Source organism: Plasmodium sp. gorilla clade G2, assembly GCF_900097015.1.
Source record: "Plasmodium sp. gorilla clade G2 genome assembly, chromosome: 5".
Lineage (NCBI taxonomy): Eukaryota > Apicomplexa > Aconoidasida > Haemosporida > Plasmodiidae > Plasmodium > Plasmodium adleri (nom. inval.).
The window spans coordinates 571,902-590,075 of record NC_041697.1 but is presented as its reverse complement, the minus strand read 5'-3'; the positions used below and the strand labels follow the sequence as shown (position 1 = coordinate 590,075).

The following is an 18,174-nucleotide window of genomic DNA, read 5'->3' as shown; positions in this document are numbered from 1 at the left end:
TGATAAATTGCAAAAAAATAGATACACTTGAGAAATATACCACATTATAAGTTGACATTTATTTTATTATCTCTTGGTATTTTTTTTTTTTTTTTTTTTTTTTTTTTTTGGTTCTCTAAAAGTACCACATAAAAAAAATATATATATATATATATATTATTTTTTTGAATTACATTTTCATTTGTTTTATTAGAATATTATTCCATTTTCTAAAAATAGGACAAAAAAAAATTCATGAAATATATTCTACTTTTCCTTTTTTTTTTGGTAACTTATATAAATAACACATTTATAAATATATACCTTAATAAATTATTATTATTATTATTATTTTTTTTTTTTTTTTTTTTTTTTTTTTTGTGAATGATGAATATATTCTAGAACCTTATCAATTATAATATAACCTTAAAAAAATAAAATTATCTTTTTATTAAAAAATAATATATTATATATTATTATTGTTACCAATATTGCTTTTTTTTTTTTTTTTTTTTTGAAGTTCTACATTAAATTATTTTAACAGCACGGAATATTTTAATAGTATTTTTTAAATATGTATATAAAAATGTATTATATATATATATATATTATATATATATAACTATTTTTTAATAAAGATTAATAATTATCCATATATATATAATATTATTATTTACATATATATATTATATATAAAGCAAAGTGATTAAAGAGGTTTTTTTTTGGGGGGAAGGGGATGTGAAGAAATAGGCTTAAAATTATTTATAATATATATATAATAATATTTATTAATATATTTAAAATAGAGGCAAAAGATTAATATATAATAATATATATATTATTTATATGATAAGAATGAATTGAATGCGTATATAAAATTATTCATAAAAAGTTTATATTATAGTTTAATGAAAAAATACTAAGGACTATATATATATATATATATATATATATAATATATAATACCCCATTCATACAATACATATATAATATTATATATATAATATTATATTTATTTATTTTTTGTTATTAATATATATAACCCTTATTGTATTTAATTAAATATTATACCCTTTTTCTTCTTTTAAATTATATACATTATATATATATATATATATAATATTTTAATATATATGCATAATAATAATTATTTCATATATGTATTAATAAATATATTTTTATTTTTACCATATTTAAAAATAAAAAGAAAAGTATATAATATATCTATTAATAATAAATAATTAGCATAGGGGGAAAATATTACATATATAAAATATATATATATATATATATTATTTTATACATACCAAATATATAAATATTCTTAGTTATATATATTATATAACAATAATAAATATATATTAACATATTTATAATAATGTTATAAAAACATTTCATTCTTTAAACCTTTTATTTTTTTTATATAAAATATATATATATTATATTATATATATATATATATATATATATAATCTTATAGTAATAAAATAAATATATATTTTTATATTTATATATAATATGTAATGTGATGAGAACATACATATAAAATTTTGTATAATCCCCAAAAAAAAAAAAAAAAAAAATTAAAAATATCCTTTTTTCTAAAAAGTAAAAAAGCTGAGGAAAAAAACTATAGAAACAAAAAGAAAAAAAAATAAAATTATAATATAATAATATTATTTATTTAGATATATATATATATATTATTTTTTATAATTCAAAATTAATGTAAAAAAAAAATATATTATTTATTTTATAGAGATAATATAAAATATTAAATATATATTTTTGAACAATTTTTTTTTTTTTTTTTTTTTCTATTAAAAGTTTTAATATAATTGATAATAAAATAATATAACAAATTAAAAAGAACAAAATATATAAACATATAAATATATATGTATATAATACCCTTTTGAATAATAATTTAAATTTACATTAAAAAAAAAAAAAAAAAAAAAATGGCATCAAAAAAAGTAAAAACACCTCAACCTGAAACAGCCATTGTTTCTGGTCCTCAACCTAAAGAAGGAGAATTAGTTTTTGGTGTGGCTCATATTTTTGCTTCTTTCAATGATACATTTATACATGTAACAGATTTAAGTGGAAGAGAAACTTTAGTTAGAATTACAGGTAATATATATATAATATATATATGTAATATATATATATAATATATGTTTATATTTTTTGTTATAATAAAACCACATATTGTTTATAATATATTTTACATATTCATAATGTATATTATAATAACAACATAACATTTTAATAATCTTTACTTTATAGGTGGAATGAAAGTTAAAGCTGATAGAGATGAATCAAGTCCATACGCTGCTATGATGGCAGCTCAAGATGTAGCTGCAAGGCTAAAAGAACTAGGAGTTACAGCAATCCATATTAAATTAAGAGCCTCAGGTGGAACAAAATCTAAGACCCCAGGTCCAGGAGCCCAATCAGCCCTAAGGTAAAAAAAAAAATATATATATATGAATATATACATATATATATAGATACACACATATATATATATACATATATATATATTTATTTATTTTATTTTCCTTTGTGATTATAGAGCTTTAGCACGTTCCGGATTAAAAATTGGAAGAATTGAAGATGTAACTCCAATCCCAACAGATTCTACAAGAAAAAAGTCAGGAAGAAGAGGAAGACGTTTATAAATGTATGTATATTTTTTCATTTATTTAAAAAAGATATATCAAACCTGTATATTTATATATAGGACTTTTTCTTTTTCTTTCTTTTTTTTTTTTTTTTTTTTTTTTTTTCTTTAAACCCCAATTGATATAAATATATATATATATATATGTGTGTGTGTGTAGATAATATATATGTATATATTTATTTATTCATTTATATATATTATAAAACATTTTGTTTTTACAACTTAAAAATAATATATAATATATATTACTTCCTATATATTGTAACGGATACCTGTACCATAAAACCCACTCACCTCAAAAAAAAAGAAAAAAAATTATAGGGTACATATTTTTATTGTCTAAATTTTTATTTAACAATTAAGTATATACTTTATTTTTTATTTATATATAAAATTTGAACATTTAATAAAAGAATAATTGTATACAAATTCATTATTACTTATATATTATTTTTATTTTATTTTATTTTATTTATTATTATTTTTTTTTAACAATCAGTAATAATTATATTATATCTTACTTTAATAACATTTAAAAAAAAGTTTATATTTTTAAAATTATTTAATTCAAAAAGAAACAAAAGAAAACACAAATATAAATTAATTCTAATCTAATAAAATTATATATATATATATGTGTATTTCTTTTCTTTTTTTTTTAAAAAAGAAAAATATAGATGTCCACATAAATAAGTACGTGTAACATAATGTTTAACATATATCTATATTTTTACAAAAAAATATAATAAAATAAATAAAATGATAACATAATGCATAATAGACATATATTATATACATATATTATATACATATATTATATACATATATTATATACATATATTATATACATATATTATATACATATATTATATACATATATTATATACATATATGATATACATATATTATATACATATATGATATACATATATTATATACATATGTGTATTTCTAATCACACGTTACGATAACATTTGTAGTATCTAATTCTTGAGGTGAACAAAAAATATTCATATGATTGTAATTATATTTCTTTTGGATTTCCCTTTTCTCAAAATATTTTATAATATACTTTTCATATGAATAGGAACATAAAAAATTGGAAATCAAAATGAAAAATAAATATATACGAAAATAAAAAGGAAATGTAATTAAACTTAGATGTTGTTTGAGTAAGTCAGTAATCCAACCTACTAAAAACATTTCTGAGGAAAAAAAGGTAATACAAGTACTCACAAAAAGTAAAAAGGACATCCAAATTATAAAGGCAATGTTTGTAAACACACCTAAAAAAACAAAAATTAAGGTATATCAATATATATATATATATATTTATATGTATCAATTAAATTGAAGGAGAAAAAATATGTAAACACAAACAGTCTTATATTTTTTTTATTTTTTTTATTTTTTTTTATAAATTGTCAAGATATACAAAAAAAAAAAAAACTTACTCTTTCTCCACTCATTTTTTATATTTAAAGATATACAGATAAACAAATTTTGAAAAGATCCAAGAATATATAAAAGTGTATTTTGAGCCTTATATATATAAGAATCATCCAATTTTTCTTTTATATTTGTATTTTTTTCATATTTATAAAATGACATATTCATTAAGAGAACTAAAGAAATCATAACAAAAAACAACTGAATAATTATTTGTCCATATATACTAATCAATACTGGAAATGAAAATAATTTGCCCATAGGAATATTTTTTGACAATTTTTCGCTAGCTGGTGTCCAACACATAAAAATAGATAAAGGCAATACTGTAACTATATCAATAAAAATATATTGATTATCTGTTAATTTATTAGATTTAGAATATAAGATAAGAACTTGAGAACATTGCATAATAGAATATAAAGAGATATATTTAAATAATTGAAATGAATTAACTAAAGATGCTCTCCCTTCAATCAATATATTAATTACACTATGAAGATATAATTTATTAGATGTAAAAGAGGAACATAAAGAAGATTCATTATTATTACATAAAGATATTCCTATATCTGCAGAGGTTAATGCCAAACAATCATTTGATCCATCACCACACATTCCAACATATGGATTATTTGGTAATTTCTTTAAAGATAAAATTAAATCACTTTTATCCTTAGGTTTCATTCTAGCATATACAGTACATGTTCTTAAAATATATTCATATATAGATAATTTTATATTTTTAATATCATTATATTTATGACATATATTCCTTTTGCATTTATGTATCAATAAATGTTGTAAGAATGAATCTATTTTATTTTCAAATATATCATTATTGTGAATAGAAATGTTTTTCATTTTTTCTTCACCCCATCCATATTTTATATTTCTATACATATCGGTCATATTATAAACATGATTATCATAAACATTATCATTTTTTAAATTATATTCTTCATTATTAATTATATTGTATTTATTTTTTAATGACGAATAATCTTTTTTGAAACCATGTGGATACATATTTAATATAACATGTCCTTTCTCTATAATATTATTTATATGATTCATTTTATATTTTCTTATTTTCTTATTATATTTGTCTTTGATTTTTTGTCGTCTTATTATATTGGAAAATAATTTGACAAATTTTGTGGATCGACTATGGAAAAAACTTCTTTTGTGTGTTAAAAGGTTCTTTTTGTTATATGTATTATATGTATTATATATATTATATATATTATTTATTTTATTTATTTTTTTATTATTTTTTTTTTTTTTATCATTTTTTATAATATAAAAAGACAGAATTAGACTTGAAAAGATACAAAATTGGTCACTTACCGAATGAATAAAATTTTTTGTTTTTATAGATTCCATTTGATAAGAATAATTTATATCCTTATTTAGTGGTACCTCTTGCTGTTTATAATTATCATGTTCTAATAAACCATTCTGTAAATCTTTGTTTTTTTCAGAGTTAATATATTTTTTTAGATAATAAAAAAGGGATTTTTTTTTTTTTTGTAGATTCATACAATTATGAGGATAATAATAATTTTTATGATGTATATATTTGAATTTATTGAAATGTATATTACTTGTATGTGTGTTAAAAATAATATTATGATTACGTTTATTCTTTGTTATAATTTTCATTTTATTTTTCAAAGGTAAGTATATGGATATATATTTTTTTTTTTTTTTTTTTTTTTTTTATTATTATTATTATAATCTTCTAATAAATGTTGTTCATTGAGATCATAAAAATTGTTGCTATTTTTTTTCTTTTTATATATATTATTAAATAGATTATAAAATAATTTTTGTTGTACATTATATAATAGTTTATTGAAGCACATATTTTTATTATTGATTCGTTCAATAATTGTATTAATGATATTATTATGGTAATATAGATTACTATTATGATTATTTATTATATTTTTAATTTTTTTATGTTTCTTTTTCAAAATATAATGTACAATATTTTTACATTCTTCATAATATGGTAAATGAAATGATTCAAATTTTTTTTTTAAAAATATAAATGCTTTTCCTGTTAAGACAATACTTACATTTCTTGGATCTTTATTAAATAATATATCACATAATTTATCGAATGGTATATCATTGTTGGGAGTATGTTCAGAAAATGTAGATATATTTTTATAATTTTTATCTTTATCATTTTCTTTATCATAAAAAATGTTGTTATTATATAACATATTATTATTATTACTATTACTATTAATATTATTATGTGTTGAGTTGTGATATGGTGTAATACAATCATCAAAATGATGATTATAAGAATTAATCATATTATCATTATTTAGATGTGATTGAATAGATGTAAATTTTGTATCTATAGATATCTTTTTATCATGACTTTTTAAAAATACATCATTTTGATCAGTATACCAAATTAACTTTTTTTTTATTTTTTTGTTATTTTTATTAGTAACAGATATTACATCTCCAATAATTATCGATTCTACATTTGTATTAATGATTCCACATTTTTTGGCTACATGTATTGATGTTAAGACATTATCACCTGTTGACATAATACATTGACATCCAGATGATTGTAAATTATGTATAATATCAGGTGCATTCTTTTTCATATTATTTGTAAATATTAAAAAACCCAAAAAATATAAATTAGATTCTACAAAACTTCTTTTAACGTTTAATAAGTTTATATTTTTTGCGTTTACTCTTTTATAACATATGCTTAATATTCTCATACCTTGTTTTGTATATTTATTTAATATTTCATCATAATTATTTGGTATATTACTTTTTAAGCACAACTCTTTAATTTTCTCTGGGCTACCCTTACAAAAAATATTATAATAATTATCACTATTATTATCACTATTATTATCAAAATTATCATTATTATCATTATGATCTTCTTTTGTGATTTGTTCATTACCATATATACTTTTTACAATTACACTCATTCTTTGTAATGTACTTTGAAACTCAAATTTTTTTAAAATATTATAACATACTAAATTATTATTCAAATGACATCTCCCATTATTCCTATTTTTTTGTTTATCACCATATATTTTTTCAAAATCACAAGAAGAATTTTTGTTTTCTTTTTGTTTGATAATAAAAGAATTATTATTTATTATCATATCACAATTTGTGGAATTAAACATTGATAATTCTAGAACATCTCCAATTATTTCATTGTTTACTTTACATAGTGTATGGCAACAAGCTAATGCTTCAAATAGGATAGGATAATTAATTTTTAAGTGTTCACTTATATTATTATAATTTTTATTTTTTTCAGGATCTAGAATAAATGAATTATCTTTATTTATATTATTGCATTCTAATCTATGATATATATCACCACAATTATTATTATTATTATAATCATAGTTAATAGGATATATATTGTTTTCTAGATCAACTTTTGTTTCTATATTTTTATCTATTAATTCATTTTTTGAATTCATATCCATGGTCTTTTTATTCATATTATGTAAATGATCAATATTATAATATTCACAATACCCATTCTCTGTGTCAGAATTTAATAGATTGGAAGAACATGTACTATCATTTATATCTACATTATTTCCATATGTATTATTTTTATAATATTCATTTTCTTCTTGCTTCACAGAATGATCCTTTAATAAGTATCTTTTTATAGTTTGTACTAAAAAATTAGAACCCTCATTTGTTGTTATACTTTTTTTATTTGAAGATATAAGTGAATTCTTCATATTATCATTAATATAATGTTCTGATGTAATAGAATCTTTATTATGTATAATATTATCATCTATAGAATCAATATAAGATTCTGTATTCATTTCCTTTATAGGAATAAAATCAGTTAAAATATTTTTATCCTTTTCATTTTGTATTATTATTCCTATAAATTCTAAATTATTTTCTGTCAGAGTACCTGTTTTATCAAATACCATAGTATTTATTTGCCCTGCTAAATTTATTTTATTTGGACATAAACATGATATAGAATACTTTTTTTTTAATCTACTTACAGCTATAGTAATTCCTACTGTCAAGGTTGTTGGTAAGGCTGGAGGTATTGCATCTGTTATAATATCTAGACATTTAATTATAATATTATTTGTATATTCATTATTACTTATGGTTATATATAAAAGAATGAGTACACTAAATAATGCATATATAATTAATATAATTATAAATTTATATGAATCATAAATTAAATTCAATTCTTTCTTTTTATAATATAATATATTATTAACTATTTTTCCCTTTGTTGTAATAAATCCTGTTTTTATGACTAACCCTAGGATTCTTTTTTCTTCTTTATTATATTTTATTCTATCTATATTATTTAATGATAAAACATAAGTACCTGCATACAAGATACATTTATTTATTTCTTCTTTAGAATATATTATATTTTTATTTTTTTGTGAAATATGTTCTGCGTTTTTTAATTGGCACTCATATATATAACTATTCTCTTCATCACAATTTAGATGATTAGTATGTTTATTATAATCATAATTTATATTACTGTGATTAAATTTATTGTTAATATTATTTACATGATGATTATCATTACAAATATTGAAGCACATTTTATGGTCATATAATAAATTTTTTGTATTCATATCTGTTCCTTTAAGACAGTTTAAATTGTTAATTTTTTTTTTTTTTTTTTCAAAATTTATTTTGTTATTTTTAATATGTTCATCATCATAGGTGTTATTTAAATGGAATAATTTGTTCCTAGTATTTAAATGATGGGTATTACTTTTATATTCCTTATCATTTTTTTCCAGCGTCTTTTTGATAATAACATGATTATGATTGACTACATTAGTGGTGGCATCGTTATTATAAATATGAAGGTGTTGATCCTTTTCATTTATATTTTGATATATATGTGGATAAATGTTTTGATATACATTTTGATATACATTTTGATATACATTTTGATATACATTTTGATATACATTTTGATATACATTTTGATTTTGTTTGTTTGTTTTATTTATAACATTTGTGTGAAAGGGCAAAGATTCCTTATATATAGGCACAGATTCTCCTGTTAGCATATGTTCTGACATGGTTACAGATCCAGATAATAATATAGTATCACAAGGTATTGTCATATTATTTATGATTTCATATATATCCCCTGGAACTAATTCTGATGAATTAATAATATAAGAAGTATTATATCTATATACTTTTACTTGACATATATAATGTAACATATTTTTTATTTTCTTTTGATTTTTTATAGTAGTGTATAATTCTAATATAATAGATAAACTTGTTATAAATAAGATACTTATTGAATATTCTATATAGTTATTTAAACTCCATATTAACATAGAAAATAATTGAAACATAAAAAAAGGATTCATAATTTCTTTAAATAATAATATAATAAATGAATCAAACTTTATATTTAAATTACATTCACCATATAATATCTTTCTATCCTTTATTAAGTTTTCATTTCTTAAACCTTTACACATAAGATGGATAGAACTATATGGATGATTTATATTGAAATATAATTCTACAAAATATTTTTTTTTTTTAATATATACATAACGTATATCTAAAAATTCAAATAAGTATGTTATATCATTATTATTTTGGATCACTGATTTATTATATTCCATACTCTCATTCAAAGGATGATGTATATTAATGTATTTATTATTATGGAGGCGTATATCACCATCCCAATTTATATTATCACCCCAATTTATATTATCACCACAATTTATTTTGTCACCACAATTTATATAATCCTTCTTTTGAATCCTTCCTTCATCAATTATGTTCATACCATAAAAATTATTTTTCTTTTCCTCCTCATCATCATTATACATATAATACATCGACTGCTCCTCCAAAAAAAAAACATCATTCATAACATAGCATACATTATGATTAAATTTAATTTTTTTAATTTCCTTTATATATTTATTTCCATCTTTTGTTATTATTAGGACTTTTTCGCATTCATTTAATAAACACTTTGAATGTAATAATCGAAAATAAAAAATAGGAAACCAAGATAATATTAAAGGTAATAATCCAACAGATAAGATACAGAGCACATAATGAAGTATAGTAACTATTTTTTCATTTTTTATTTTATAACATTCTATATAACTTATTCTATATTCATCATTTATTAAATCATTAGTATGATAATAATATACTTTATATCTATCTTCTTTTATGTTATCATGAGGAGAAAATATATTTTTATACATCTTCAAAAATTTTGTATCCACATTAATTTTTTAACATCAAATGAAAAATATATACATGTTATTATTTCTTTTGTATATTCGTTTTTTTTTCTTTATAGGATCAATAATTCTTTTTTTCCCTCCATATTAAATGGGGAAACATAAAAAAAATAGTCATAAAACCTTTAAAATGTTTTATAAATATAAATTTTTTTATAAAAGTAAAAAATATATGAGTTCAAAAAGTTCTTACATATTATATTGAATCGTTCTACATAAAAAATATATAAATATATAGATATATATAATATTGCGTTTATATAAAATAGTTCTATATATATATATATATATATATATATTTATTATTTTTTTTATTTTTTTATTTTTTTTTTTTAATTTAATTTTATATAGATATGAAAAAAAAAAATATTCAAATTAATTTTGAAAAACATGTCATATAATATATGCACAAGAAAAATTTCCATTAAAAAGAAATTATATGTATATATATATATATATATATATATTTTTATTTTCTCCTTTATGTACATAAAATTGATTATATTTGTATAGAATATTGTTTGAAATATTCTGAGAGGAGATTTTTTTTCTGATCAAAATTGAGTTGTATCCATTCACCGGCATTAATAGGAATGATCTATAAAGGAAATATATATAAACATATATATATATTTATATATATATATATATTTTTTTTTTTTTTTTTTTTTTTTTTTTTTTATTACCTTCCATCCGTGGGCGTGTAAGATTCTCATTTGCAATGTGACAATTCCTGTGTTCATAAAATCCCAAGAAGATTTTTTTAAGGTCCTCATTAAATATTCCTTTCCAAATATACATATTCCTATTTTAGAAGTTTGATTTAGACATATATCTATGAGATATGGTGAGTTATGATATGGTTCTATATGTTGATCAAAAGATATATGAAAAGAATGTTTTAGAAGATGATATATTTCATCATGAATTTTATTTTTCATTTTGATGGCATCTTTTTCTTTTTTATAAATGATAAAATTATTTCTTAATAATTTACATTTTTCATGTATACAATATGAATAGAGTATATCTAAACATTTGATGTTAATTAAAGTTTTTGATATTTCTTTGAAGCATGAATCTGCAATTTGATGTAATCTTTTAAATGCTTCATTTTCATTTGGATTTCTTTTAAAAAATGTAATATTTAAAATTTTATCGAAATTATTTTGTGTTATATGATAATTAGCTACTATAAAAGACCAAGTAATATTAACAAAACAATTTTTATATATAACATTATTATTAATTATATTAAGATTATTTTTATTTATTAAATCTATAATTAAATCATATGCACTATCAAATAATGGTTTATATATTATATTAATATATGCACAACACCATAAAAAAGTGGATATATCAATTAATTTTTTTTTTATTATATCCCATTCTTTATATAATTTTTCAATTAATATTTTATATACATCTTCATCATATATATTCATTTTAACAACAGATGATAATAATTTCATTAATTGAAATACACTTAATCTATTTAATATATAATTATCTTTAATATATCCAAATAATAATTCTATATAATTTTTATGATACCAAGATATTTTGCTTAAATTTAATATAGGATATATCCACAAACAAATATTTTTAGCATTTATCAATTCATTACTTTTCTCACATATAATATCTAAAAAATTATTATATAAAATTATTCTTTTATTATATGAACTAAAACATACAATACTATATACTATATCTTCTATACATAACTTTTGTAAACATTCAATATTTTCATTTATTATTTCATAAATTTTATTTACACAATTTTTTACATCTTCACTATTCTTTTTATTGTATTCAAAATATTTTAAGCACTCTATTACTTTTATAATATTATCACATGATGTTTCCAAAAAACCATTATTACTATCATTAACATTTCCTTCTAAGTATGTCTTATTACAACAGGTTGTATCCATTTTAGACAGATTTTCCTTTTTAAAAGTATCATCATTAGTTGATATATCAATAGATGTATTCATATTTGTCAAATTATTTATATATTGTGTGTGTGTTTTTTTTATTTTTTGTTTTTTTTTATTTCTTCCTTCGTATTGTATATTTTCTTCTATATGCCTTATAATATTTTGTGCAATCAATCCAGTAAGTTCAACATATTTATCATTATTTTTAAAATTGTTAGTTATTTTTAATAATAGCTGAACCACATTTAAATTGTCATTTAAGATATTATGTATATATTTGTTTTTTATTATATCTATAGCAAGATCATAAAATTTTGAATATTCCTTACAAAAACGATGAAAACAATAAATCATACATTTTAATTCTTGAAAATTAAACAACTGAATTTTTTTTAAACATAAGAAATATATTTTATCTAAATAATGTTTAGTTCTTAAACTATGTATAAAACATTGTAAGGTAAAAAAACATAACATGTCATTTTTCATCTGATATATATGTAGTATTAAATAATCATAAAATTCACAAAAGTATAAAGAATGATAATTTAATATATTAATATAATGTAAACATAATTTTATATTATTTTCTATATCATTTTTTTGTACATTTTCTTTTTTATTTATATTATCACTCTGTAATACATCCTCTTGATCATTTTTTGTATTTTTATTTAACATTTTAATTACTTCATATGATAAATCTCTCATCATGTTTTTCATATTTAAATTATTAAGAATGTTTAATATAAAAACTAAATTTTTATATGTCATATCTTTTACATTCTCAACAACTAACTTGAAGAACCTATTTGTATAATAATCTGGAAAATTTGTAAAATTAGTAACAACATTTTTATAGTTAAGATTAATAAGGAAAAAGGGATCTTCATAAATTTTTTTAGATATAAGATTATGGAAATATTTTATATGTCCTCCTCCTACATTTCTTTCTACTATTTCTGATAGGGTAAATATTTCTTCATTTTGTAAATTTTGTGCATTATTTTTATTTTCTCCATTTTGTTCATATTTTGCATTATTTTTATTTTGTTCATATTTTTTATTTTCTCCATTTTTTTCATATTTTGTATTATTTTTATTTTCTCCATTTTTTTCATATTTTGTATTATTTTTATTTTCTCCATTTTGTTCATATTTTGTATTATTTTTATTTTCTCCATTTTGTTCATATTTTGCATTATTTTTATTTTCTCCATTTTGTTCATTATTTTTATTTCCCTTTTTTATTACATCATCCTTACGTTTGACTCTAGATCCCATTTCCAGCAGATCCAAAATATCATTTAAATATTTATATATTTCTTTATTTGAACAATGCAAATTTTTATTATTATCATTAAGATAAATTACTTTTTTAATAATGTCACCATCTTGTAAGGTTATATCATCACATGAGTTTTTTAAAAAACTCTTTATATCATCCTCATAAGTGTTTTCATTTTTATAAACACATTCGACATTATGAGATGTTAATTTGTTAGATGTTACAATATTTGATGATATATTATTATCTACACATTTATTATGCATTTGTATTTTTTCATAATTTCTATTGTCAGATGTATTCTTCACATCTGTTGTCATTTTTTGTGTGTAAAAAAACGTGGAAGGATTAATTGAAGCTTTTTTTGCTTTTTCTATAAAATTATTATATTCAATTTCTTCTTTTTTTTTCCACTTATCATCATCTATATTAATATCGAAACTAAATGATGCTGATATATGTTCATCGAATTCCACGTTATTATAACTCTCATCTATTATAAAATCATCATTCTTATTTATAATACGTGCTTGTTCATTTTTACTACTTGAAAAAAAAGAATAAATTTGTTTTTGTTTTAAGTGACTTCTACTATAATATATTCTTGAATTAATATATTTAATTGAAGCTTTTTTCATTTTTTTCCAAATAAATATACTACATGATATACATCACCATAACAAAAAAAAAAAAAAAAAAAAAAAAAAAAAAAAAAAAAAATATATATATATATATATATTTATAATTTTATATATATTTTTTTTTTTTTCTGGAGAATTACTTGTATTGAATATATTTTTATATTGTAGAAAAAAAAAATATATATACATATATATTAATATGAAGAATGAAGCCAAAATTTAATATAAAAAAATTTACAAACCAAAAATAAGAATAAATATATAATATAGTGTAATGATAGCAAAACATAATATTACATTAGAGGTCCCATATTTAATATTAACAACATTATAAATGTAAATATATATATATATATATATATATATATTTATTTATTTATTTTTATTCCTTTATTTTTAACCTTCATTAGTGTCATATTTTATAAAGGATGAGAAAAAAAAAATATATATATAGAACATTAATCATTTTATAAAACCAAAAAAAGAACATCTACATATTATAAGGAGAAATATTTTTATTAAATGCATATGCTTCTTTTTTTTTTTTTTTTAAACAATAGAAGCGTCATATGTGTTTTTTAATACCTTGTTATTTTATTTATTTATTATAAATATAATAAATGAACTGTAGAAATTTAACTACACATAAAATAAATATATACATATATATATATTTATATTTAAACCTGTTTTCTTAAAATAATTTCCGTTCTTAGATAACTTGAAAATATTGTGTTATTATAATACACAATGAGAACTATTATAATAAGTCACATATATATAAATAAATAAATATATATATATATATATAATATATATTTTATTTTATTTTGAACGTTTGAAAGGAAGTTTAAAGGTATGTAATGTTATTTTTATTAATGAGAAACAAGAAAAAAAAGAAAAGAAAAAAAAAAAACCTTAATGTGTATAAATATTTTAAATATATTTTATAAATATATAATAATATATATATAATGATCACGTGTTTTTAATATATGTAATATAATTATATATATATATATATATTATATATTTATATATATTTTTTTTTATTCATTTATTGATTTCCTTTCTTTTTTTTTTTTTTTTTTTTTTTTCTTTTATGTATACACTCATTAAGTATAATATATCATATTTAATTTTTCTGTTTTCCTTGTATTTAATTATAAACTCATTGTATTATTATAATTACAATAAAAAAAATGAAAAATATAAATAATTAAAGATTTTTCATTTTATATATATTTCTCAGTGCATTGCAAAATAAAAATTTTATAAAATATTCATACTTAAAAAAAAAAAAAAAATTGTTTTTTTTATAATGCATATATTATTATATATATATATAATACATATTATAATATTCATATATTATATTTTCAATTTAGAAAAATATATTTATTAAAATTAAAATTACATATATATAATATATATATGATAAATACACAATATGTTATAATATATTATTATGTTGCCCCTTATCTTTAAATATTTTAAAATATTAAAATAAATATATATATATATAAATATATATATATATTTTTTTTAATGATCAATAGTGTTATGAAAAATAAAGAAAAAAGAAGATAACATATTTTAAATGTCGAGTATATATCAAAAATAAAAGATAAAAAAAAACATTTTTTTTTTTTTTTTTTTGTTCTAATATAATATTTGTGTTTATTTTCCATTATTTAATTCAATATATTGTATATATAATATATATATTATATATATCTAAAAGGGGGAAAAAAAAAGAATTTTTTTTTTTTTTTTTAACATTTTCAAGATATCAAAATATAAATACACATACGTATTTTTATATTATTTTTATTTTATTTTTATTTTATTTTTATTTTATTTTTATTTTATTTTTATTTTATTTTTATTTTATTTCATTTTATTTTATTTTTTCTTTTGAGAATTATTATTTTTGAAAGGAACAAAAAGTATATAACAACATTAATGATATATAAATAATAATTAAAATAATAAGTGGTATATTTTATTTCTTTTTGAAAATTTTAATTTTTTTTTATTCTCATTATATAAAAATTTTTGGCCTCTTAATGAATAAGGAGAAAAGGATGCGATATACAGAAGATATAATAAAGTGAAAGATTAAAAAAAATAGATATTTAATTTTTATAAACATATAAATTATTATCAATGTGTGAAATACACACATGATAATGTAAATGTGAAAAATATAAGTACAAACACAAATATATATATATATATATTATATATATATGTATATGTGTGTACATATAAATATTTATTAATATTTATTAGTATTTATTAATATTTATTAGTATTTATTAATATTTATTAGTATTTATTAATATTTATTAATATTTATTAATATTTATTAATATATATACATTTTTTTAATATATATATTATTACATTTTTTATGTGTTTGGCAGCATATTATGATGTATAAATATTATAAGATATAAGCATGAAAAAAAGAAAATTTGAAAGATGTGTTTATCAAATATTGAAGATAGTAAAATTTTATATGAATATATGGACAAAAATAAAGAAGTTGATAAAATATATTTTAAGTCCATTATTATTAAGAGATTCATTTCATTTTAAGACATATAGAAAACGAAGGATATGTCCTACTATGACATTAGTATTAGATTTAGATGAGACCTTAATATATTGTACAAAAAAAAAGAAATATCATTATCAAAAAGAGGTAGATGTATTAATAAATGGAAAATATTTACCATTATATGTATGTAAGAGACCATATATAGATTTATTTTTCTCGAGTTTATATCCATTTTATGAAATCATAATATTTACAACAGCAATAAAGTCATATGCTGATACAGTATTAAATATAATAGATGTTGATCATTATATTGATAAAAAGTTTTATAGAGAAGATTGTTATGAAATGAATGAGAAATTATATATCAAAAATTTAACAAATATAAAAAAAGAATTATCTAAAATTATTTTAATAGATGATTCAAATATATCTGGTTTTCAATATCCTGATAATTTTTTTCCAATCAAAAAATGGCAAGGAGATTTAAATGATACTGAATTATTACATCTCATACCTTTCTTTTTAAATTTAAGAAAAGTAAAAGATATTAGATCATTATTTTCATTCAGATTAATATCACAACAAGATGTATCAAAGTTATTAAGTACATCTTCTTCAAAACATATCAAATATTTAACAGATGAAAATTCCAAATATCTATATAGACACTCTTTAGCATTTCAAGCTATCAATTATCTTAAAATTTTTATGAACAAATTTAGATATGCTAGCTCAAAAAAACAATGGAACGAATTAGGAAAAAAAATAAATAACAAATTAAAGTCATATCCTTTTTCATTATCTAAATTGAAAGGTTCTAGTGATGATGAGCATAAAAAAAAACACAGAAAGATAATTCATAACAGAAAATTGTTGCACTGAAGATATATAAAATAAATAAAATATCATAAACATATAATATATATATATATATATATATATATATATATATATATATATTTATTTATTTAGATTTTCCTTTTTATGTTATAAAATAAGTGAAACACTCAACAAATAATATAAGCACAAACATTACTATCTATTTATCTTAATATTAGTAAAAGAAATTACATAACACAAAAAAAAAAAAAAAAAAAAAAAAAATTCAAATAAAATAGTACATAATATTTTTATATTTTTTATTTTTAAACACATTCTTTATTTATATAACATCAGATGCATTATTTGTAAAACAACATAATAATTTGTTTTTTTGTTTTTTTCCCTTTTTTTTATATAATATGTATATGTATATATATATATATATATATATTTATATATAATAAATTAAAA

The 18,174-nt window shown here is 17.8% G+C and overlaps 4 protein-coding genes across 4 annotated transcripts; 2 read left to right on the top strand and 2 right to left on the bottom strand.

Annotated features, from left to right (window-relative positions):
- Nucleotides 1-1,940: 1,940 nt before the first annotated feature.
- Nucleotides 1,941-2,663, top strand: PADL01_0515200 (40S ribosomal protein S11; the record flags this gene model as incomplete). The annotated part of the gene is made up of 3 exons (XM_028685515.1): nucleotides 1,941-2,112; nucleotides 2,269-2,446; nucleotides 2,558-2,663. 3 exons carry the CDS (start codon nucleotides 1,941-1,943, stop codon nucleotides 2,661-2,663), a joined length of 456 nt encoding a protein of 151 aa, XP_028537006.1.
- A 956-nt stretch (nucleotides 2,664-3,619) lies between these two features.
- On the bottom strand, nucleotides 3,620-10,398 carry PADL01_0515100 (cation-transporting ATPase 1; the record flags this gene model as incomplete). Its single annotated transcript, XM_028685514.1, is given in 3 exon segments — nucleotides 3,620-3,954; nucleotides 4,123-5,782; nucleotides 5,800-10,398. The coding sequence occupies 3 exon segments, from the start codon at nucleotides 10,396-10,398 to the stop codon at nucleotides 3,620-3,622; spliced, it is 6,594 nt and encodes a 2,197-aa protein (XP_028537005.1).
- Nucleotides 10,399-10,936: 538 nt separating this feature from the next.
- On the bottom strand, nucleotides 10,937-14,309 carry PADL01_0515000 (RAP protein, putative; the record flags this gene model as incomplete). Its single annotated transcript, XM_028685512.1, has 2 exons — nucleotides 10,937-11,035; nucleotides 11,124-14,309. The coding sequence occupies 2 exons, from the start codon at nucleotides 14,307-14,309 to the stop codon at nucleotides 10,937-10,939; spliced, it is 3,285 nt and encodes a 1,094-aa protein (XP_028537004.1).
- A 2,467-nt stretch (nucleotides 14,310-16,776) lies between these two features.
- PADL01_0514900 (NLI interacting factor-like phosphatase, putative) lies at nucleotides 16,777-17,763 on the top strand (the record flags this gene model as incomplete). The annotated part of the gene is made up of 1 exon (XM_028685511.1): nucleotides 16,777-17,763. The coding sequence occupies one exon, from the start codon at nucleotides 16,777-16,779 to the stop codon at nucleotides 17,761-17,763; it is 987 nt and encodes a 328-aa protein (XP_028537003.1).
- Between the last annotated feature and the right edge of the window lie 411 nt (nucleotides 17,764-18,174).